A 25522-nucleotide genomic window follows, 5' to 3' on the forward strand; every position below is an offset into this window, starting at 1 on the left:
TCTGTAAGTATCCACAATCTAAGATCTCTTTTCCTCATTTTACCCCTGCAGCCTAGCAAAAAGACTCGTCTCAGCCCATGAAAAAACAACAACCAAAAAAAAAAGATTTGGTTGGGGGGCAGTGGTTGGGGGTACGGGTGGAGGAGGAGGTTCTGCCACTATGTGTGATTAGGGGTCTCACTGAGGAGTCCACTTATTCAAAACACGCATGTGAGGAGAGGCTTCTCACCCATTCTGGTACAGATTTAACCAATTAGCTTCGTCACACAGCTCCGCGTTCCCAGATGGTTCGCGGCTAATCAAGTGTCGCTTTTGTTTCGTCTGTGAAAACAGTTTTATTGTTGAAGTGCAGGAACAGGCGAGACTCGGGACGCTTACGAAGACGGCGTTTTTTGGGGGGTTTTTTTACCAAAGAGGATAAAAAAAAAAAAACAAAGCTCATTCAAGATTCATGGGGGACCATACAGGAGGAAGAGTATTGATTACAAAAAAGCTGCCATTTAAATGGAATTCGGATGACTTCACAGCTGGTGTAGCGACGCCTCCTACCAGCGTCTGAACAACTTCTCCTGTGTTTATGACTGATGCCTCAATAATATTGAAAGGTTAGAAAGAATGGGCCAGCATGGACCTTCAGAGGCTTCGGAGGCAGCCGTGCAATTTGCCAGAGGTTTAAATAATGGTTTTAAAGTTAGCGAGCAGCTTTTCATGAAGAACTCATTTATACAGTTTCGGATACCGAGGTTACGGCTGCGGGAAAAAAATTAATGTTTTATAGTCGATTATTCATTGTATCGCTTTCAGGTAATATAATGTAAGACACATCCATGAGGAACAGCGTTTAATGTCATGTCACTCTACTGATCTTTTCCTCTACGGCTAATCTAATGATTATTACCGATTTAGAATGACAATGAATTAAAGGAAATAAACACAAACATCTACTATGCATGGTATCTGCTTTTTGATCATTCCATTACACATTGCTGTTTTGCACTCCTCTGGGCTAATGTTCCATCAGATTCTGGAGTGTGAATTGTGGAGATTTGTGGAGATTCATCCAGCCATAAGGGTGTTTATAAAGTCATCCTGTTTAATAGGGTTGAGGTTCAGAGAGCAGGAGATCTTCCACTACAAACCATCTGAGGCATATCTTCATGGAGCTAGATTTGTGCACTGTATTGCTAGAACAAGTTTTGGGTTCTAGAGTGAAGAAAAAAAATTCATGCTACGGCATCCATACAATTGTGTGCCTCCAGATTTACGGTAAAATGTTTGGAGAAGAACCACATATGGTTGGGAAAGTGTGGTGTCCCAATACTTCCGGCATGTTAATCGTTAACGTTTAGGTTTTGCTCATATGAAGCCTCACAATCCTCGTTCACTATTGGACCTGAAAACAGTTTTACGCACAGCACTACTACTTCAATTGTGTGTGTTTTTCTACCCAAAAGTTAAGGCTTCATAGGTTATTAGATATTTCATGTATTAGATGTTTTGGTCACGTATAAACAATAGATGAAAACTTCATCCAGTTCTGTATACATTCATTTTTGGTTTTAATTATGAAATAATGATTAAAAATGTAAAAAAAAAATCTCAAATAACACACCTCATTTATAGTTTCTTTTATAGTCATTTGGGTTTGAGAGACTCCTGAGGAACCAGGATGTAAAATACCGGATCAACTATCAGCACATGATCCATTTGTTGATCTTCATCAAACAATCTGGCTTTGCTCTGAGAAGTTAAAATGCTCTTCAAAAGCAAAACGAGAGGGACAGAAAACAGGATCCTGACACATGCACACTTCCCACAATATTATTCTGAGGTCAACCTTATCATGAGAATTAGGGTTCTTGCTTAAGGTTTTAACAGTGGCAGCTTGCCGGTGCTGGGATTTGAGCTTGTAACCTTATGAACAAGAAACAAATGCCTTAACCACCGAGCTACCGCTGCTCTCATCGCTTGATATTACTTGCAGAGGAACTCTACCCTGCCCCGGCCACACCGCCTCACACCATCCTGCCCCGTCCCGCACCATGTTCTACAAGATTGTCTGCAAATTTTTGGTTCATATCATATTATTGATCAATTGTGCAAAAAGCTCCAGAGTGGAAATTTCCTCCTAAGAAAAGATTAAAATAAATGAAACCAATAAAATCCCTCTTTTACTTTACTTTTAGATTCAGGTGTTATTTTGGAAATGTGCACTTTTGGGCATTGATCATATCTGGTATTGGTTGATTTCCATCATTAGACTCTGTGATTAAACGAATAGGGAAAAAACAAAAAGTCCTAAATAAGACATCTTGTTTATTTTGTGTGTGCGCACAGAAACTATAAATCACACAATTTTTTTTCTGCCTTCGATATTAAATCAAGAAATGATCGAAAGCATCGGAATCCACGTTTTCGTTATTTTCAACTGTGAATCAAAAAAAAAAAAAAAAAAAAAAAAACAACCTACACCAACCCACGCTAATCCTTAGGCTACGTCTACACTGATCCGGATACATTTGAAAACGGCGTTTTTTCCGTCGAAAAACCAAAAAACGTCCACACTTTTGTTTTCTTTAACCGTTTCCCAAAAGGAGACCATAAGACGGCTCGACCGGCGCCATTTTGCTGTGGCGTTTATTTGACTTTCCGGCTCTTTAAAAAGTCACGGCAACGACCAAAGCCACGTTTTTCGAAACCCTACGCTTTCATACCGCGGCACGAAAAACAACGTTTCCCACTATTAAATTATCCGCTTTGGAGAGCATTTTCAAAAAGCTACATTTACGTTGACTGAAAACGCTGTCTCGGTGTGGACAGACTGCCAAAACCAAGAGAAAATTATGCGAACGAAAACATATTAGCTTTTTAAGTACATGGCCTTAATTGAGGGCTAGAAGAAGAGGTGGTAGATTAGTGGTTAAGGAATTAGACTTTGGGTCTGAAGATCATCATGAGTTCAAATCCCACCCACACCAAGCTGCCACTTCTGGGCCCCTGAGCAAGGCCCTTACCCCAGCTCAGTTGTATGAATGAGATAAATGTACTTTAATTTATGCTGTAACCTGTGCCTGCTGGTACACATTGTCTTATAAAGTCATTACACATGAACATTAATAAGCTCATGAAAGAAATGATTTGGCATTCCACCCCGATGCCACAAACCAAAAAAAAAAAAAACAGTGCCAATTCTTGGACTCGAGCATCGCCTTAATATCCATATTTACTTATTTATTTATTTTTCTCCAACTCAGACAGATGGAGAGGCTGAGGGCATTTCTGGGGATAAATAGTTCAATAATTTAAAGTCAGTTCCACACTTAGCCTGCAACCCTCCCCCTCACCCCCACCCATTTTAAATTATTAAAAACAACATCTGACAAAAAAAAAAACAATAAAAAAAAAACAAAACAAAGTAAACCCTGAGAAAACAGAATAAACTAACAAAGATGACAAGTAACCTTGCTTAAAGAGCAAACATTTTGTTAGCAAATGGATGCTTTGTAGTAGCCACCATCTGGAGCGAGCCTGGAAAGGTTGGATCGTTTCATAACGTATGCACGGCGTCGCTCCGGTCTCGGCTCGCTCGCGGACGCCGAAGCGAAGGCCGGTTTAATTAAATCTACAATGCATCTCACTTCGCTCTCTCCGTGTGTGTGTAACTGCTCACAGTCGAACAAGACTGATATGTTCGACAGCTTCATGTGCCGGACAAAGGGATCTAAAGAGTTTTCTTGCTGAGACGTGAATCTACCCCCCCGCCGGATATCACAAAGAGGAACAGGTCAGCTCTTCATTGCTCGGTCGCAGAAAAGGTTACCGGAGTAACCAGGAAGCGAACGCTGAAAAGCTGTGGGCTGAATGACCTCCATTTATACTGGCTAAGCTTCTGGGGAAAGCAGTAAGAAGCGGTGTGGTTGTTTGGTTAATAAAAACGAGCCGAATCAATATTACGTCTCGGTAATGAGTCAACAAGTGAGATATTTTTATGTCTTATATAAATGTGTCAGTATCGCTAATGCAAATATTAAAGGTCGTGAAATTTAATTACGCTGAAAGGAATGTGAAAAACAAGCACACGTCAGTTACGGCGCACAGAAATCAATCTGCTGCGAACCGATGAGCAGATGGGAAGAAAAGGCAACGAGGATAGAGAAGCGAATGAAGTAACATTCTGTCTTACAGGGCCCGATCGCACGCGGACGTACGCGGAAAGAGACATGGATACGGAACGAGGGCCTGTTCGAAACCGAACCCTAGACTTTGCTTTTATATTCCACCAGCCATACGGTGGTTTATTTTTCACTCCTTTCACCATCTGTAGCAACTTTCCCCTGCAGACAGCCGCAGCTGTCCTGCTTCATGTCTCTGCTCTCTTTTATACTCCAATCCAAAATCGCTCCGCCGCACAATAACGCCCAGACAGGAAGTGCTTTATTTTAGATATTCGATTAATTTGATATATATTCAAATTGATATACGCGCCATGGAAATGCTTTTAGGCTGCGTACAAAGTCTTCCAATCGCTGAACCATGTACACACATAGCGCTTACGTAACGAACAGGGTAGAAAAACGTATCGAGCGATAGCCGACAGCATCGAGCATCAAGCAAGCACTCGCACGTGGCAGAAAGCATTGATATTACAGACAAGAGGCAATGATGTCCATGTTACATATCGATCCATCTGAACAAACCCACGAGGGGGGGACTTTTTCAGCTGGCTGTGTTGAGGAGAGAAATATGTTGTTAATGCTATACTGGAGGAAACATGATTGTTTAAGGACCAGATTCCACAGTAAAGAAAAATCGCTTTATTCTTATTACATTTTGTTGTCCTGTTCTGGGACGCAACGTGACGTTGAGTCCTGCTCTGGGACGCAACGTCACGTGAGAAACTGTTCAGAAGAAATCCTCCGAAAAATCTTAATACAATCAAAGTTTCTCGCGAAGAAGGCCGGGAGATGCATCGCTCGCTACCAGGCGTTAAGACAATTGCACTCTTGTGGACTGGCATGTGAGCACAAAGGCTCGATTCTTACAAGTTAGTCAAAGCTGCTGCTTGGAAATGGAAGAGAGGACTGGTGAGAGACTGGGACAGTCTGAGCTGCTAGAAGACTCTCTCGACAATGATATCAGCTGTGGATCGAGTGGATCATTAGCATACTCTCTCTCACAATGCCATATATATATATATATATATATATATATATATATATATATATATATATATATATATATATATATATATATATATATATATTACACACACACACACACACACACACACACTCACACACACACACACACACACACACACACACACACACACACACACACACACACACAGGTAGAACCCGTATTGCGATGTGTTCTGAATTTAACAATTGACAGTACATAATTTAGCAAAACAAAGCTATTAAGAGTATCGTACTATTTTAATTATACAGTATATATTACCACTGGATGGCGTAATCCTGAGTGGAGGGCGGAGCATACTCTGCTACAAAAATTACAATATTTTTACAATTTTGTCCTTTAGCAATCAACATTGTAAGGTTTTAAATAATATATATATTTATAAAAGATGTATAATATACACGGCTAAAACGATTCATTGAGTAACTTAAGTAAATACAAAAAAACATTGAGTCCATTTAATTACACAGGGAGCACTGTGTTTCCCCACGGACCATTATTATTGACGCACCACCCGCTAAACTCTGGACCGCTCTGGGGTCTCATTTATAAACGTGATTGTAAACAGGTTAAGTACGTACGCCACTTTCCACGCACAGGTTATGTGCGCAATGTGCTTCACCAATCCCCCTTCTCGCCGTCCGGGTTTCTACGCTCGGAGTTTACTAACAGGTGCACACTTTTTTTCACACATAAAATACTAATTTTAATCTTTCTAAAAAGGAAACAAATGGCTGTAACAAATGAAAGTACTTCTTATCCGATTACTCGATTAATTGATGTAATAATCAGTAAAATACTTGATTTTAAAAAAATAATCGATAGCTACAGCCTTAGATAATAATATCTATCTATATATGTATATGTATATACATATACATAAAGTATCTCACAAAAGTGAGTACACTCCTTTGCATTTCAGCAACTATTTTAGTATATCTTCTCAAGGGACATTACTATAACCGCGAGGCAGTTGTTATCTTGGCGGTGTGTTTGGGGTCGTTATTATGTTGGAAAACTGCCATTCGGCCAGGTTTCTGAAGGGAGGGCATGATGTTCTGCTTCAGAATGTCTCAGTACATGTTGAAATCGATGCTTCCCTCCATGAACCTCAGCTTCCCAGTACCAGCAGCACTCATGCATCCTCAGACCATGACGCTACCACCACCATGCTTGACTGTGGGCAAGACAAAGTTTTCTTTTTACTCCTCACCGGAGCGTCACCACACATGCTGGGCACCATCCGAGCCAAACAAGTTTATCTTAGTCTCATCAGACCATGAGACATAGTTCTGTAATTCAGGAAAATGTTTGCAGGGTTTCTTGTGAGCCAAATTCAGAGGAGGCTTCCTGCTGAAATGACGGCCTGCAAACCGACTTGTTGCGTTGTGCGCCGTACGGTCTGAGCGCTGAAAAGAGGGCCTTCCAATTCTGCAATCTCTAAAGCAACGCTGCAGCAATCATGCATCTGTTTTTCGAAGCAGCTTCTGCACCTGAAGCACAGCACGAGGACTCGACTTCTTTGATGGACCCTTGCGAGGTCTGTTCCGAGACTCTGACCACTGAACTGTAACTCAGTTTCAGGTTTTTTTAACTCAAAGCATAAAACTGCTCTAATACAAGATACACAAATTTGTATTTGCAGACAAAAACCTGAACATGACGAATAGGACCTGAAGGAGAACTTGCTGGTCTTCTGCTGTGGTATCTGTTCCGAAGTTTGTTTTATTGCTTTGCTGTGTAGCGTAGTTGTACAAAGCGGTCGTTTGCTTAACTGCAGCCTCCCGCTCAAATTTTCCGCCTCGGAAATCACTCAACAACAAGGTGTTTCCGCTAACTAGAGCATTTTCCATTTTTCAAAGAAATATTGAATGAATATACATGTAGGCAGAGAAATTATAAATAGCAGGTAGTAGGCTCGATGCTCCCTGATCTCGTGCCGAGGGCCGATTTCTCTCTCAGTATCTGAGCGCTGAGGTGACTGAGGAGATAATACAGAACTAATTAGCAAAAGACGACCGCACAGGGAGACGCTGGTGAGACCTACAGTGCAGGTGCACACCTCCTCTCACACTTCACACAGCACCGGCCAATGACTCATCCCTCACACACGTCCGTAAAGGACTCATCATGCTGGCTTTACACTTAATCCTTACAATAAAATAAGGAGAAAATGTTTCCATAAATGTTTTTTTTTCCCCAAGAAATCCGTATGTGAGCGCTGGACACGTAATCAAAAAATTGGTCTGAAAGTGATGCAGAAAAGAGTTATTTTTTATACTTTTTTGCCATGTGATGGTTGACGTAGAAAGCGCTCCGACCCGAGCCAGAGAATGTGGTCCAAATCTGCAGAGCGAGATCGACGCTGACAATAGACGTTAAACAGATTACACGAATTGGACATGCAATCAGGCTTATGAGAACTTCACCACTGACGAAACGTACAGTATTTCCCCGCCGCTCAAACCTTATCTGCCTCAGTTAATCGAATCACGTCGTGGGAAAATGTGTTTCGAATCTGGATAATATTGCCGATATTAAAAGCGGCAGCGGTGAATCCTATCATTCGATCGCGGCCGCTTTTTTAACGCTGGGCGTGTGCCAGTTGAGGGCTTCTCAGACGCAATGTGAACAGAGCACTTACTATTATTACTGAGATCAGCTTTGATTTTAATTTTTTTTAATGAATGAACTTGAGCTTATTCGTTGTCAATAGTTCGAATGTGCATGTGTAAAGGTAAAGGTGCTTTATACTTGTCACATGTATATTACAGAACAGTGAAATTCTTTGTTCGCATATCCTAGTGATGTTAGGAAGCTGGGTTCAATCAGCCCTGGAGCACAGAGGACTCAAGAGCCTCATTTAAGGGCCCAAAAGTGACATCTTAGCAACAGTGAGGCTTAGACCCCTGACCTTCCGATCAGTAACCCAGAGACTTAACCACTAAGGCTACCACCTCCCTGAAAATAAAGGGGGCTTTAACTTGTCGCATGTACATTACAGTCTAGAGAAATTCTTACTTTGCATATCCCAATGATGTTATGAAGCTGGGGTCAGCCAAGATACAAACCTCCTGGAGCACAAAGGGTTAAGGGCCTTGCTCAAGGGCCCAAAAGTGTCATCTTCCAATCAGTAAATTAAAACTTTTTTTTTTTTTTTTTTTAATTTAATAAAAGTTCAAGTTACTGATTGAAAGGTCAAGAGTTCAAACCCTAATATTGCCAGCATACCACTTTTGGGCCCTTGAGCAAGGCCCTTAACCCTCTGTCCTCCAGGGCCCAATAGTGGGGCTTGAACGCTTGACCTTCCAATCAGTAACTTGAACTTTTAGCAAAAAAAAAAAAAAAAAAAAAAACGTTCTTCCAATCAGTAACCCAGTACACTATATTTTGTTTGTTTGTTTGTTTTTTACTTAAAGTTATTGAACAGAGGGTCATGGGTTCAAGCCCCACTAAGATGGCACAATTTGTCTCTTAACACTCTTACGACCTTACGATCAGTAACCTGAACTTTATTTTTTTTACTAAACAAATTCAGGTGTAGACACAAATAATGATAAAAAGATTTGGAAGGTCCTCATACAGATAATAGGACATTTGTGTGTGTGTGTGTGTGTGTGTGTGTGTGTGTGTGTGTGTGTGTGTGTGTGTGTGTGTGTGTTAGAGAGAGAGTGTGAAGCAGTACCCTGGCACCGCGGTTTTCGCAGTTCCCATGCCTGATGGTGGTGAGTAGGAAGCAGAGAATGAGAGACATAAGTGAGTGAAGCCGAGTGAGGGCAGGGGGTCCCTTCCCACAATGTGTACTGCAGTAACCACAACAAAGCCTGTGGTTCATCCCACAACGGCCTTAAATAGATCCAAAATATTATTATTATTCCTCAGCCTGTGGAAAGAAAAGGGAAACACAAAACGGCTGCAACCCAATACAGGCCAGGATGTACAAATACGCGCGTCGTCTCTCTGCTACCACACAGGATACCGGTGGGGGGGGATAATAATAAACAGAGTTTCATTTTCGGCACGGTAAAAGCCCTGTTAGTGCTCGTAGCAGGAGTTAAAAAACTAACGCTCTATTTGCAAACACTTTTAGCTACGTCAGTTCATAAAGGCGTACGACGAAACCGTTCTGGATAATCGGAAACAGTTCCTGTGAGTGCAATTTTTAAAAACAAAAGTATTCTTCGATCGTGGGAGCATGAAACCGAAAAACAAATCGAATGCAAATATTGCTGAATAAACAACTGAAAATCGACCGGGTTTCCCATTGCAAATAAGCCTGACTGTGTTACAGCGGTCAGGGCTTCAATTAATTCTGAGTGAAGTGCGCGTTGTAGAAAAGTGACCCGCTTTATATTTAATACAGCTTAGTGATGAACGCTTTTACCAACATTCCTGATCCGTTGTATAACATTTCTATTCTTTCTTTATCCAATCTAATTGGTAAGCTAAATGTAGCTCTATAGAGTTTGTGTATTTTTATGCAGGCTTATACAAGTTATATATGTTCTAGGTATTTGTTTATTTATATATGTTATATATTTTCTATAAGTATATTGATTTATATAGGTTACAAACTTTTATACAGGTTACATATTTTTATATCGGTAATTGTTGATTTACATAAGTTCTACTTACATTTTTTATGCAGGTGTTTGCTGATTTATATTGGTTATTCGTTTATATAATTTATATATTTGTATACATGTATACACTGATTTATATACTGTAATTTCCGGGACTATAAAGCGCACCCATATATAAGCCCCACCCACTGAATTTGACAAAGATTTTTTATTTTAAACATAAATAAGCTGCACCTGTCTATAAGCCGCAGGTGTCTACACTGTAACTAATAAACTTTGAAAGACAGTGTCTGGTGTAACGGGTGAAATATGTTGCGCTTCGTTTAAGAGCAGAGTGGTATTTTGGGAATAGCCTGCCGCCGCATTTTTCCGCTATTACTGCATGTGTGCAAGACTGAGGAATATGTCCTTATTATTTTTTGATGCTCATTTCTAAGTTTCTTTGACTAACCCGTAACGCTGTTGCCAAGAATAATAAAAAAGCACGAGTTTTGGAAAGCTGTCTGTGGTTATATGATTTCTGTTGCAACTGGAGTTAGCAAGCTCTCCCTACAGGTTTCTACAGGTATATGTTGATTAATATACTGTAGGTTAATGCTTATGTATGTTATATATATTTGTAAAGGCATATTTTTCTATATGTTTACTGATCTGCCTTAAACTCTGTATATTGTGTTTTATTTAATACTTGTATTGTCAACATTGTCTCGTAAAGTCTGTATTGCTCTTTTTTCTGTTATTTATGTCTGTACTTTTGAAAGTCACCAACAGCTGGAACCAAATTCCTTGTGTGTGTCAACACACTTGGCCAATAAACCTGATTCTGTCTCAGGTTACATGTTTATATAGGTTACAGATGGTTTTGATATATCTGTATATGTTGATATATAAGTCGTAAATTTGTATACCACCGTATTTTACAGCCCACCACTTGCTCTCACAAACACTCACACTTATAATATATCTACACTATATGGACAAAAGTATTGATACACCTCATAATCCCAGCCATATGTGATGCTTTTCTAAACTGTGACCACAAAGTTGGAGCTACACAATTGAGTATCACTTGAACTAGGAGACTCAAACCTGCTCCAGCATGACAGAATCCCTGTGCACAAAGCCAGCTCCATGAAGATATGCTTTACATGGGATGAAAGATGTGAAAGATTTTCTACTATAGAGCTCTGACCTCAACCCTACTGAATAGGATTAATTGGAACACTGACTGCACCCCAGGCCTCCTCACCTCACCTACATCAGTACATGACTTTCTAACGTCTGAATGAATGCCCACACAATTCTCCACAAGCACACTCTAAAATCCAGGGGAACATCTTCCCAGAAGAGTGGGGGTTAATATATTATAAAAGCAAATTGAGACTAAATGTGGAATGGGATGTTAAAAAAACGCATACCAATAATATGGTCAGGTGTCCATAAAACATAAAACAAATAAATATGGATCCGTGTCCTCATAGCGTAGCTACAAGCAGAAGCATCTTCGATAACTGTAGTCGATGGATGCAATACTTACCTTTTTATACAAAGACAACACACAAGATGGAGCTTTACAACCTGAATCTGACCTTCGGATCAATCAACCCGTTATGTCTGTTTAGATTAGCACGGCTTTATCTGCTAACTACCTCAGAAACAAACGCTCACTGACTGCTAATCGGTGCTCTAACGCCGAGCAAATAAAAAGTTCATCACGCAGCATGAGCCGTGAACCAGACTCTATTGGCTCCTCGTTACAAAGGTTTACAAGCAGCCCTGCACTTTCATCGTAACAAAACCACCTGTTTTCACTAGAGGTCAGAGGGCAAACCAGAACTAAAGTATCGCCCTCTGCTTGACTGGATGCTAATGAGAGTGATTGTTTATCTAAGGGGTCAAATGCCTTCAAACAGGGTCATGACCTTAACATCTTAAGCCATGAACTTTGCCATGTGTGACACCAACAGGCTATAAATAAGACCCCCCCCCCCCAACCCCACCCCCAAGCACAGATTAGGTGACACCTCAGAAGTGCATACTCCTCCGATCACCATTCAGAGTTTAACCAACTACATTAAATATGGTGTTAAAATTTTAAAAAGCCACAGGTAGTCTCAGACTTATCGAAAATATCGTAAGTTGAGACATGGCCTAGCCTACCCAGGAGTTTTAAAGAATGATGATCAGTAGTGGGGGCAACGGATCACAAAACTCACCGTTCAAATCACGTTACGGTTTTTGAGTCACGGATGAGATCATTTTTCGGATCAGCCAAAAAAAAAAGACAAATCTGAATTTGCTTGCCATTTATTACTAGAAAAGATACAGCACGGAAATGCTCCCCTACATGCGAATTGAATGAGGCGGGAGGTTTTTTTCAAGTTTTTCTGCTCCTCTGGTAGCCGTTGTTGTTTACTGATTAACACGTCCCGCTCACGACCGCTCTGTGTAGTTACAAAATTACTTACAAAGTCATTGGAAAAAAAAGGCTTTTATTTGGCGATCGTTAAAAATCTGCAACGAATCCGCACTGATCAAGAAATCAACTACGATCCGCCGCTCCCATAGTGATAGTATGGGGTTGTATACTGTAATTTGTTAATAATTTAACAAAATACAGAATTTAGCAAAATAGAGAAATTTACGGTGGAGTACTGTAAAATTGTTACAGTACTTCACCGTAAATTTCTCTATTTTGCTAAATTATGTATTTTGTTGAATACGTTTATGTGGTTTTGTTAAACGATTATGTGGTCGTTCGTAAATGGAGGGCGGAGAATACGCTGCTGCGCTTGCCTGCCGAGCGAAGCGTAAAAATATTTGTACAATTTTGTCGTATCGCTACAGTCGTCGTGCCCCGTAAACCCCATCACTCTGGCCATGGTCAGCCTGTCTTACAACGCCGGTGGCTTCAGTGGCGATCCACTGCTGGAGAAATGACAGAAGGGGAAACCTGATCGGATTGTACATGCCTGAAGATGGAGTAAAAGGAGAGGGAGTTTGTGTGGGAAAAAAAAAAGCGAAAGCAGCAGAGCAATAAAATTACACTCCACTTTGTAAAACGCTCGTTTTCTTTGACTTCTCAAGACTGTTCGCAAGGATCAGACATTAAATCTCAGGATTCGGAAGCTCTAAGGAAACGAGTTCCAGCCGTGCTGTGGTGTGCGTTCGAGTCCTCACGTCTATTGTCGTTAATTAGTGCAGCGTTGGCTTTTTTTATACAGATCATCACAGACACTAGCAGTAAGCAAACGAGCGCTCATGTGGAATTTTTAGTTTGTGAGCACAACCAGAGTTTCTTTTGCTGGGCGATTTTTGAACAAATGATTACAGGCCAACGTCGATATCATTCATATCGTACAACCTTTGACAAACTCCGTAAGTGTGTTAATCTGCATGAACCTGCATTTTTTCTTCCACCCAAGAAAAAAAATATCTTGGACAATACCCAATCGAATCAGAAATATTAGTGTGGAGGTGGGAATTTGGGGGAGTTCGAGGCGAGGGGGTGGGGAGAGGGGTATATTTTTCCCGTTCCTTTCACCAATAAAACGGGCTTTCGCTGCCAACTCGCTCTGGCTTCCAAACAACAATTTTTGCGAGCAGGAGGAAATGAAAGTAATTCAAGTCCGTCTGATGAAACGACGCGCCTTCCTTCCAAGTGAAAGCTCGTGTTTGTGTTGCTGTCGGCGAAAAAGACGGATCCCCTGCTGCCTCGTGCCAATTAACAGTTGCTACATCAGATATTTGCGCCCATCGCGTATGGGATGAACCGTGACAGGAGTCGATGTGGTTGGAGTTAATCCACGCTTTTTTACAGCAAACAGTAGGCTGCTTCAATATTGTATTTCCAAATCAAATACATGACATGAAAAAATGGGATTGTAGCTGCAAACGAGAACACGACCATTAGCAGTATTTAAATAATTAATCACTGATAAAAACTTCTTTGAGCCGGGGAGAAGTGTGTATACTGGTAAACAGGGTGTTGAGGAGGTGACATGGCGGTCGCATGTCTCCGAATGGTGCTTTTATGTGTATATGAGAGGTTTTGCAGGAGTGCGTTGAATATAACACAAGACTAGCACACCGCCTGAGAACGCTTAACCCAGCGTTAATACATTTTTACATATACGACGGTACAGTTTGTGTGTTTTGACGTCTAACCGATAACAAAAGGGGACTTACCCGCATGGACGAAGTAGGCCAAGTAGAGGTCCAGCTCCTTAACGGAAACTCCTATGTGATGCGGCTGCACGCACAAGCCTGGGTTCGAGCACTGCGGCGATTTCACCAGCCTCTCGCCGTCAGTACTTTCGAGGGGAATACCTTTGAATAAAATCACCATGACCAGGTCCAAGCGCCACACTTTGTCCGCCTGGCGCAGGCAGTCGATCCTTCTCATCTTGCCTTTTTGGTCAGGGTTGGAGAGCACGCAGCACGGAGGCTTCTTCCCCGTCACGGTGAGCACGAAATCCTCGCGGAACTCTGGCCGGATGTCCTTGCGCAGTTTGGCCAGCAGCCGCGACGCCCACTTCTGCTTGACCTCGGGCTTCTCGCTCAGCAGCTCGTCCTTCACGGCGCGCTCCTCTTCCTTGGACATGCGCTTCTCGTGCTTCTTGAAGTACTTTCGCTTGCGGGCCTGCAGGTTAAACCAAGTGTAGGCGAACGCACGCACGTGGGGCAGCAGTGCTTCGATGAAAGGATGGAATTCATCCTGCAAACAAGCGGCAGAGCACAAAATCAGGGGCAGGGGGAAATGGAAAAAAGGGAGCCTGCAGCAAAACAACTTTGCATCGCAAATCACAGTCACACGTGGTGTTAAATAAAACTGATGATCGCCGGAGATCTTATAAGAAAAAAAAGATTCTATCGTTTCTTCCTTGATTGCATGCACATACGAATTTCAATACCGCGTACAGATCGATTCATCGCCGTCAATTCATAACGTTTTTAGTTATTTTCCTTAAGATTAATTACAAAAGGGAAACCCTCAATAAGAGGAAAGGGACTGTGGGGTTTGAGCATGAGTATGTGTGTGTTTGACTCTGTGTGTGTGTGTGTGTGTGAGAGGCCTGGCTAGGCCGTATCTTGGCTCGCCGGCAAGAATGCGGGTCTGTAAGGGTCTGCCAGGGTCGAGAAAAAGAAACAACCAAAAAGGGAAATCAGACCAGCTATTTTTATCCGTTCTCTATAAAGTTGCACATACATACACACACAACACACACATACATACAGACACCACACAAACGCACAGACACACCGATCCGACAATGGAGGAGTGTGTGCTTGAAGAAGGAATGGGATGTGAACAGATTTTTGGTTAACCTTGCTATTATTAGATCAATTAAAAAATATCGAAAAATAAATATTGAAAAAAAATGATATTTAGTTTGACCCTTTTTTCTTACATAAAACACTTTTCCTTCTTTACCAATCCAACAAAAACCAATCATTCGTATTAGCAGTCAGTCAAAGCTTTAGAAGTCGAACGTACAGCTTTGTAGAGCTAATAATTAAGCAAATAACTAATATGAGCCTGACTTTAAATACAGGGATTTTTTTTTTACACACAGAGAACTACAGAGATTAAAGAAAATACAAAAGAACGCTGGCAACCTGCCAAACAGTAAAATAGCGTTTCTGCAAACACCCTTAGCAGCGTTACGTGCCCCAGAAGCCACAGATTGAGCATGAACGGCTTGCCAGCAAGTGGGCAAAGGGCAACTTCGATTTTATGTGCGCAGAACCGAGTCAAATACTACACGAATTTAAATACCGCCCATTTTAATACTCGGTACAGACTTGACTTATGCTATATATGATAATACATTGCACCTAAAAACTTCTTCAGCGTTAGAACTGCGCCCAAGTTTAAGATTTGTATTAAATCCTACGCAAGTGCAATAATCCACAGTCATAATGCGCCCATTATCGAAAGGCATAAAATGAATAACGTTGCATATTTATCTCCGTTTTATACGTGCATTGCTTTCGAGATTTCGGCACGATTTCTAAAACTTGTGCGGGAACAACTTTTCGAAAATGACGAAACATTAATAAGAATAATATAAATTCTAGCATTCTGTCACTAAGGTATTTTTTAGTAGGTCATTTCGACTCACAAGCACAAATTTATCATTACTGAGCCTTCGAAATTATTTACGTACGCTGCTTATGCATATGCGTTATATACGGTACATATACAAATATGCGTACATTTTATATTTTTGGATAAATACAAGATAATTTACAATTTCTTCTAATACAAGTGTGTATGTAAGCGATTTATTTTTATTTGAGTATATATTAGAAATATTATTCAAATCATAATTTGCATTATTATTATTATTATTCAAATTATTATTATTATTATTATTATTATTATTATGCATACTGTAAAAGCATGCAATATTAAAAATGTCCAATTGACACAATCCGTCCCCATAAAACAGGTTTCTAAAAGTTCAAGTGAACTACCTTTACTCCGAAAAGGCTGCAGTGTCTTTAAAAAGCCCCCCTGCCCCCCCCCCCATTAATTCAACAAAAAAAACCCGTCATTTAAAAGAGGAATAATAGTAATCCTGTCGTGTAGTTACTCTCTCCTCCGGCTCAACATCACAGAGGCCTAATTATCAGGGAGTCGACAGGGCTCACTTTCTCTCTTTGTTGCACGTCTCCCCATGGAAGTGAACGCAGCTCAGGCGAAACTGCTGGCTAATGGTGCTCTACTTACAGAGGGGTGAGAAGCAGCCCAAATACAGCACGTCAGTTGTTCGTGCACCCCACACACACACACAAACACACACACACACACACACACACACACAAAGCAATAATGTAAACTGGCATGAAAAAGTCAAAAGATTTTTCTCCCAGACTCGTGATGTGACCCAGTTCCCCCCCTGTCTTATCGTAGGGCCTCCGTATATAGAACAATAGTGGCATTGGGGTCGAAAAGACAGAAAAGTTTAAACCAATAAGTTCAACTATGAGCTTGAGTAAAAAAAATAAATAAATATATATATATATATATATAGTAACAAATATAAATTTAGATTTGCTGGTAATATGCATATTATTCACTGTTTGTTTTTTATTCTTATTTTTATTTTATGTATATTATATGCATATCACATGCTAATTCCCAAATACTTCATTATCAGCAATTTAAATAATCAATCAAGAATTTCTGATGCTCACAGGGCAACATTGAATTCCCCCCCCCCCCCAAAAAAAAAAAAAAAAAAAAAAACTAAATAAAAATGAAATGACAAATAACACGTTGTCTTCATCCTGCAGCACAGCAGACAAGGATGGACATCTCCTCTGAGCACTTAATCGATGCACGAGCCTGTTCTTACAATGCAATCATTTTAATGCTGTCCCAAAAACCTCAAACCAATTCTAAAGCCCTGTAAGCTGAAGCTCCATTATATAGCACTAATTAATCCATCACAACCGATGAGAGGAAAAAAACAACAACAACAACAACAACGTTTTGCTACAGCAGCTTGTTTAAGTCTTGGGAAAAAAAATCTGTTTTTTAATCTAAAATATTTTGCTGCTGCATGGAGCAGACACGGAAGAGTTTATAAATATTACTGCTGCCAATGCTGAAATCATAAAATCAATACATACTGTTTTAAAAATCTGTTAAAAAACAGGAAAAAGAAATGGTGTACATGTGAACACCAGTGAAGGCATTCGTCTGTAGTATAAATAAATAGGTACGTTATAATTAAAGATGTTTGATGGGATCAGAGCATGTTGAAGGCCCTTCAGGCTTGTCGGTCCCCAATATTACTTTAGAAACGCATTTATAAATTCATAAAAATATCCTGGTGAGACAAATTTCAGCAAAGATATATGCGTTTTACTCGTAGATTCTAACTGATGCACGGTAGATTATAATTAAAATATTAAAAGGTAAAATGTTAAAAAAATTACTCAGACTATAGTGAAATCATCAGTCACCTGTATAGTGGAATTATACCCCAAAGGTTTGACCTTTTTCACATATTTGACATCTTTTTGCTTCACTTATTTGCCAGAAATTCTGTTACATACACAAGTCTATTTTAATAATTCTTATAAAAAAAAATTTAATAAAAAAAAAATTACAAAAATCATAAAATAAAATTAATTCATTACAAAAAAAAGGAAAATCAGGCCAGAAGCTGCTTATTTTTATTTACTTGCTCTTTAATCCTTAAAGTCCTTAGTGAAAGCAAATAAAGTCAGGTTTTTTTTTTTTTTTAAGTTTCACTAAATTATCCATGTGATTAAAATGAATCGAAATGAAAAGGTGTACAGGTGATGTGTGTGTTGAATGCATTAAAAAAAAGCTCGAGCTGTGCAGATATTATGGCGTGTATAAACACCTACACTATCCAGTCATGTGTGTGTGTGTGTGTGTGTGTGTGTGTGTGTGTGTGTGTGTGTGTGTGTGTGTGTGTGTGTGTGTGTGTGTGTGTGTGTGTGTGTGTGTGTGAACCAACCCGTCATAAAAGTGTGTCTGTCCTAAGTGTCAAGTTTTTTTCTATAGCCACAACAAGTCTTGAACTTGAACTTGTTAGAAAAGTGAATTGTATAAAAATGACCATCGTGATCAAAAAACTGCAACAAAATAAAAAGTTTCTGCGGGTCCGAGAGCGCGCGCGCCTTCAGCTACACATATCTGTCTTACACACACTCCAGACCAGGATCAAATAAATCCGCGGTCAACAGCTGGACATGTGCATTCCTAAAAAGCCCGACATATTAGTGTATGAGTGTGTGTGTGTGTGTGTGTGTGTGTGTGTGTGTGTGTGTGTGCATGCATGCGTGTGTGTGTGTGTGTGTGTGTGTGTGTGTGTGTGTGTGTAAATATTAGGTAAGGTGGGCGCCATCCGCCATGTGCGACTTTGCTCTGTCAGACCACAAATGTTCTTGCACATGAAGTTTCTCCAGTCTCAAAGCCAGGCCCATGCAATCTACAAAAGCTCGATCCCGCACAGGAAACACTTTCACACACACTCACACACACACACACACACACACACACTACAAACAAACACGCACATAAATAAATATCACTTACCTGTGTTAGGCATAGCGGAGAATACATATCTGGTGCTCGAATTGGTGAAGTGTGTGTGTGTGTGTGTGTGTGTGTGTGTGCGTGTGTTTGGATAACTGTAACGAATCGGAGTGTTTATGTATGTACGTGTTGATATGTGTGTGTGTGTGTGTGTGTGTCCGTTTACTTGGGATCGCAGCGTCCGGCTGTGTGTGTGTGTGTGTGTTTGTGTGTGTGTGTGAAAAGAAAAAAAAGAAGAGACAGAAAAGAGAGAGAGAGAGAGAGAGAGAGAGAGAGAGAGAGAGAGAGAGAGAGAGAGAGAGAGAGAGAGAGAAAGGGGGAAAGGCTGCTTCTTGCTTGCTTTCACATTTCCGACTGTTCCTAAGCGCGATCCTCCCGGCGCTCCGTGGAGAACTTTAACCCCGCCTCGGAGCCGCGGCTTCCCCCCGCACTCTCCGCACTCCGTCCGCCGTCACAAGCCGCCGTCGAGTCGCAGCCCAAACCATCACACAACTTTGAGAGCTCAGAACTGTCCCGTCGCGGAGAGGCGGAAAAAAAAAAAACCAAAACACACTCACACACTTTCACCGCTTTTATAGATTATGATAATAATAAAAAATTAAAAAAAGATTTTAAGGAAGCGCCGGTTTTTTATCCTGCATCTCATTCAGAGCGAATAAAAATAAGCAACATAAGTGTCATATATGTATATAAATAAATATATGAAATCCTCGAGATGTCCTGGAGGAACTCAGAGCGCCATTCCGGGTGTCTCGCACGGACCCAGGGGCTGTTGATCGTCCGCGATCGTCAAGCCGACCATCGCATTCGCAGGCGTGGGGCGATCTGGGGGTTCGCGGAGCCGAGAACGAGGTTGACGCGGAGACCGCGGCGAGATCCGCGGAGGAGACGCGGGACGACGCGGGACGGCATGTTCCGCCTGTTGCGAGATTACGGAGAATCAATTAATTAACGGTGGAGTTAATTAATTAATTGGAATTTAGAAAGAAAGGAAATAAAGAAAAAAAAAACGCCGGCACCCGATCCCACGCGCGCGCGTGTGTGTGTGTGTGTATGTGTGTGTGTAAAGAAAAGCGCAAAGTGAGCCGGGAGAGCGGAGAGCGGAGACGAGCTGCAGTCCCGCGCCGAGCTCCGAGCTCCGAGCTCGCACTTTTCTTTTTTTTTTCTTTTTTTTTTTTTTTTTTTTTTGCCCTGAAGGAGAAACGCTCTCCTCTGGTTCGTCCCCTCAGCAGCACAGCGCCCTCCGACTCCCACCGAGGCTCAGGCGGGACAACACCGCCGTCCAGCCGACACCCTGCTCCAACCGAGGAGACCAGATTCCGAGCAACCGGGTCTCCAAGTGGTTTAAATAACTAAAGAACGGGGGGGAAAAAAAACACACACCACACTTCCTTTTTCCAAGAAGGTCCACTGTGAGCTCAACGCGCGTGCTTGATTTCTACACGGTGGTGTGAACACGAGTGCATTTCGGAACAGAGGCGATGAAGTTAAACGAGGCTTTAAAACCAGAACTTCTCCCAAGTGCAATGTTGAAACTTGGACGAGCGAGAAATAAGACAGTCCGGTAAAACAGACTCTCTCTTTCTCTCTCCACACGCACACACACACACACACACACACACACACACACACACACAAACACACACACACAAACAGGTTACAAGTCGGATTTGGATTTTTTTCAATCCGACAATTGTATTAAAAAAAAATTCAGCTCAATTTTATCTTTAACATGTTGAGTCTTTGAACATCAGATATGAGGTCAGATTATAATCCACGGTTAGATTGGATATCCAAATTCAGTGGATATGATTTAAATATATATATAATGTCTAATTTTTGATGGACATCAGATATCAGGTTACAAGTCAATTTTTTTTTAAATCAAATTAAAAATATAAATCAGAACTTCTTTTTGGATCAGATTTTAGGCCAAATGATAATCCAAGGCCATCTTGGATCTCCAGATCAGGAAATAGGATCAATAAATCTTCTTATAAAAGTGAATGACTCACATTAAAGCAATTTTAATACAAACACATGTAACAGCTTCTCATCTAAATACTCATTCATGAAGGTTAAAACCAAACAAGGTCAAATTCAGATTAAACCTGTACATAATCCAGGGTGATATGAAGGAGTCGTGTTTTTCAACCTTACTTATGATCTAAATTTATGTACTTTAAATCAGGTTTCAATGTTTCCAGGTAGAAGAAGGGAAGTACTGATTGAGCTCTTTAAGATAACACACACTTAAAACCTGACATGAAGTTATAAAAGCTCCAGCACATCTCAGTGAGTGTTATTAAATCTACAGGAACAGCATTTCTCCTTGAGACCGAGTTGATATGGCGTCTTGCACCGGGTTTCTCCGTGAGCTTTTTCCGGTGGAAGGCTGCTGGGGCGCCCCCTAGCCAGTGCTTCTAAACAGTGCTCCACAACTTCACACGTGGACTTCAGGCAGGAAGAGCTCAGAAGTGCGTAAACTATTGATTCGACCCCGGTGAGATATGAAGTCGTTGTTCCTCCAGCACTTTGTTTTGGAGAGTTAATGATTTTAGGGTATTTGGAAAGGGTTCCTACTAAAGATGGGTAAAGAGGGTATAGATCTCCTGTTTTATTATTATTATTATTATTATTATTATTATTATTATTATTATTATTATTATTATTATTTATTTCAATACCTCCGAGATTGCAGTGTCAATTAAGCTTTTCGACTTTGTTCAAGTGTTGAACTCCCTGCACACTGCCAGAACTCCAGGTCAAAGAGTGTAATAGTGATCACACTAAACTTGGTGCAGTAGCGCGTGCGTACGGGGGGTGGGGGGGCGGCTACGGCTAGGTGAAGCTGCACTCTGATTGGACGAGATCAACGTCAAAGAAAAAAAAAATGATGTGACTGTCGCATATTTACAGGAGACTCAAACCACAACAGCCACCATCTAAAAAAAAAATCTGTCTGTCTGTCTGTCTGTCTGTCTGTCTGTCTGTCTGTCTGCCTGCCTGCCTGCATTGCCTATCTATCTATCTATCTAACTATCTAACTATCTATGCAGATGGTATACATATAGTGTAGAGGATAATCAGTCCTAGACAATCTCTTATTTATTGATGATGTTTATTTTTCAAAACGCTGACAGGTATCTTATTGTAAGTTCTCGAAATAAGCGACTGGCCACATTTTTGTTGCATTATTATTACATTTTGCGCATATTAGTGCAGACGCTTTCTTAAGGTTTGCAGCACAACATTACTTGTTGTATGGAAACTTGTCGGTTTTAAAAAGCTGCACATTTTAAGCGACTGCACGAAATTAGACTACAGTGGGAGGAAAACAAACACAGATGGAAGCAAACTGTCAAAATATCGCAGTTCATGTCGTTTTTCGAGAGTCAAAACAAGTTTTTTTTTTCCTGTCTATTCTGGGAGGAATAACAGCATCATAAGCTTCAGACTTTCTACTGGAGTGTGTAATACAGTCGAAAAAAAAAATACTACTAAACTCTTCTTTTATTTGTCCCTGGTGTGGAATTATCAAGGAAAAGCCTTGTGTGCCTTCAGTACATAACTTTTAACTTGATCATTCAAGCCTCAGTGACATGGATAGACCATAAGTAATTGGACTTAGTAGCCATTATTCTGAGTATATACACAAAACAACCCCTGATATCGGTCTGACTATTTTTAAGACACTATTTAGTGCAGTAGTTTGCATCTGGGATGTAGTCATAACCTTGTTTTTGTGGTTAACAGGAAACTGCGGTGAATCTCCAGACAAAAGCATTGACTCTATACAGAGTGTGTCTCTCCACCACCCCCACCCCATGTTGAATTAACACCTGCAGTGTTTCATCTAGGTCCAGCTGGACACAAATGAACACAGAGTTCATTCAACACTGGGGATTTCTCTATGTGCCCTGCAGCCTTATCAAAGGCAAGCTGCAAACCTTTAGGGCCTTACACTTTGAATTTCGATTATACTGCTCGCTCCTTGTAGCCCTTTTAAGCCTGTGTCGCATGGCATGGACGTAATAATTAAAGATATTATTTCAAGCGCTGCTATGATTCCTTAGAAGGAAACAAATGTTCTTTACAAAAGGTCAACCAAAGTGGACGACTAATACTTTAATAATTATGACGTAATGCTGTAACTAAGCCTTATATCCATGTTCTTGGGTTTTAGCCATGATCCTATAGGGAAGATAAATAAAATGAAATAATAATACACTCAGTTTCATGACCATCCACATGGTTAATGGCAGAAACATTTATCATTAGGATTTTATTTTTTTAGGACAGTATGAAGTATACTTTAAACTGCTGTTTCAACCAAATCTGATCCTAACAATAACAATGTACTAATTATATGATAAATGACTCTACTATAATAAGCTACAGACTGGACAGGATGCACTTGATTTTTCGAGGATTCGTCTGTGTTCGAGTTTAATATGAACAAAACGCAACTTCGACATCGCCTGCACGTACGTCTCCATTATGGAATTCCTCAAAGATATAAACGTGGACAAAAAGTCAATCGCAATTAGGAACTTGATGCATGCAAATGAAATATCAATAAATGCAATAAGCCACAACGAGTAACTGTGGTGCGCTTCAATAATAAACAGAGAGGCTGGCGATATTCTGCTGACGAAGGACTTTCAAAGAAACGTCCTATATTATGTTCCTCATCAAAAACGGTTTCAATAATACAAATCCATACGTGACGTATAACCCTTTCTAAATATAGATACACTGCGGACATTTCTGCAATATTTATGTGTAAATTGTGCAACTTGCAATCAGTGCACCAGCCTCATTAGTAGGGTCTTTTGTAAGAGAAAAACGAGATTAGCATTCGAGTCACCTCTGTCATGGACACTGCAGCTTCTGCCAGATGAAGTAAAGGCTCATTGTCTATAGCCAGACATTCAGTATTTTAACACACAAGAAGTACTCCGACCATGAACCACATTTCAGCACTGCATGAATGAACAGCGCCGGTGAGGGGCAAAAAAACATGTAGCACGGGGTCACATTGGGGTGACGGCAGGGTAATCTGACAGCATCAACCACGGCCACGAATATTTATCTCCTCTGCTACTGTAAAACATCTAGGTTTAGTACGAGTTTCACAACACGAACCTTTGGGCATCACATACAGTGACTATCAAACGAGTAGTCTAAATTATTTAACGTTTCAGTGACTGAACTGCATGCATTTGTGATCAGTCTAGAAGTGAGATGAGAAATGATGAAGTAGTTCCTGGGATGTCTACATTTTCAGGAACATCCTTACATCTTCAGGAACAAAAATAACCCACTAATGAAGTGAACCACAATACTGGTCCCAGCTCTAAACATACATCAGATGAGAACACTTATTTTATACTGAATTGCTACAGTTTTTTAATACAGAGATCAAATCCTTCACATTAAATATTTCTAATAGTTATAAATCTCGCTATAATCTCTGTCTAACATCCAGATTCCTCCGCTTGATGAAGATGAACTCATAAAGCATGAATTATGGTTTAAAACTCAACCTATCATAAAATTATATGACCCTGCATCAATATGCCAATTTATCACATTATGATAAATGAGCTTTAACCCCCTAACAGCTTTGAGGTCTAACGAAGTCAACCCAAGGCCTGCCTCGAACCACAGCACAATTATGCACTCTGATAGATGGCTACAACCTACAAAATATTAATAATAATAATAATAAGAAGAAAAACTTATTTAAATAAACTCATCGACATGGGGTTTGTTTTGTCTCTTAATGTCCAAGAGCTTTCTCCAAGTCTTATCTTTTCTGCCAAGCTCCACGGAGAGATATTACATGCCAAGGCAAGTGTGTGTGTGTGAGAGGGAGATTGTGTATTTGTGCCAGGGCTTTTTTTTGTGAGGCAGAATGGCACGGACGCGGAAAAAAAGGCAGTAGAGTCTACAAGAGGAACAGACTTTACGCAGCGTTCGGGGTTCAACATGAGACACGGCGAGCGCACAGCATGGGGAAAAAGGGGAAGCGGGTAAAATGTTCTCCATCTGCAGGGGGGAAAAGGTAAGTGCAAGATGGAAAAGTCTGGAAATGCGTGAGCTGAAGTCTAGAGATGCGTGATCGGGGTTGTTTTTTGTTGTTTATTATCATTATGAACGCACTTCCCACGACGCACGAGTTTGGGATTAAGAAAGCGCAATATACACATGCATATAGAAAAAATCTAGAATGCATGGAGAAACTCTCCAAAAGTTTAGCTCAGTTTGTAGAGACCAGACAGATGATTTTTCCGAGCAGAAAACGAAATCCTAAATTCTTTACTAATAATAGAAATGATTATTAAATTAATTGTCGGGCGGCGTTTTCGTGCGTTTTTGCGCACAGCGACATCACTTAGGAAGAGTGCCAATAATTGACCTTCCAACGAAAAAATCGTAGATATTATTATTCCTCCATGCAGATTACTCACAATAAATCGCATTTATTTACTGAACTGTACTTCTGTATTATTTTACACACTGGATCGAGATTGGGCAACCTCCCAAACTTGGTATCTTGGGTTTCTATTCTATTCTATTTATATTATGGAAACCTCAATTCTTAGATATTTTTTCCTTAAAAAAAAGGAATCACATTACAATTGCAGGCACC

General features: G+C 40.5%; 1 protein-coding gene across 5 annotated transcripts in view; it reads right to left on the reverse strand.

The window, feature by feature from the left end:
- nfia (nuclear factor I/A) overlaps positions 1–20389 on the reverse strand; it is a 148822-nt gene extending 128433 nt beyond the window's left edge. Inside the window, exons 1-2 of one of the 5 annotated variants that reach the window (XM_083559253.1) lie at positions 18865–20389; positions 13971–14499 (exon numbers count right to left, since the gene is read on the reverse strand). In XM_083559253.1, the coding sequence (XP_083415379.1) occupies positions 13971–14499; positions 18865–18891 (556 nt within the window). In that variant the 5' untranslated portion in view covers positions 18892–20389. The remainder of the gene's footprint in view (positions 1–13970; positions 14500–18864) is intronic. The other 4 variants (XM_083559252.1, XM_083559254.1, XM_083559255.1 and 1 more) reach the window with 4 other exon arrangements.
- Positions 20390–25522: the final 5133 nt, after the last annotated feature.

This window comes from Silurus aristotelis, assembly GCF_946808225.1.
Source record: "Silurus aristotelis genome assembly, chromosome: 13".
Lineage (NCBI taxonomy): Eukaryota > Metazoa > Chordata > Actinopteri > Siluriformes > Siluridae > Silurus > Silurus aristotelis.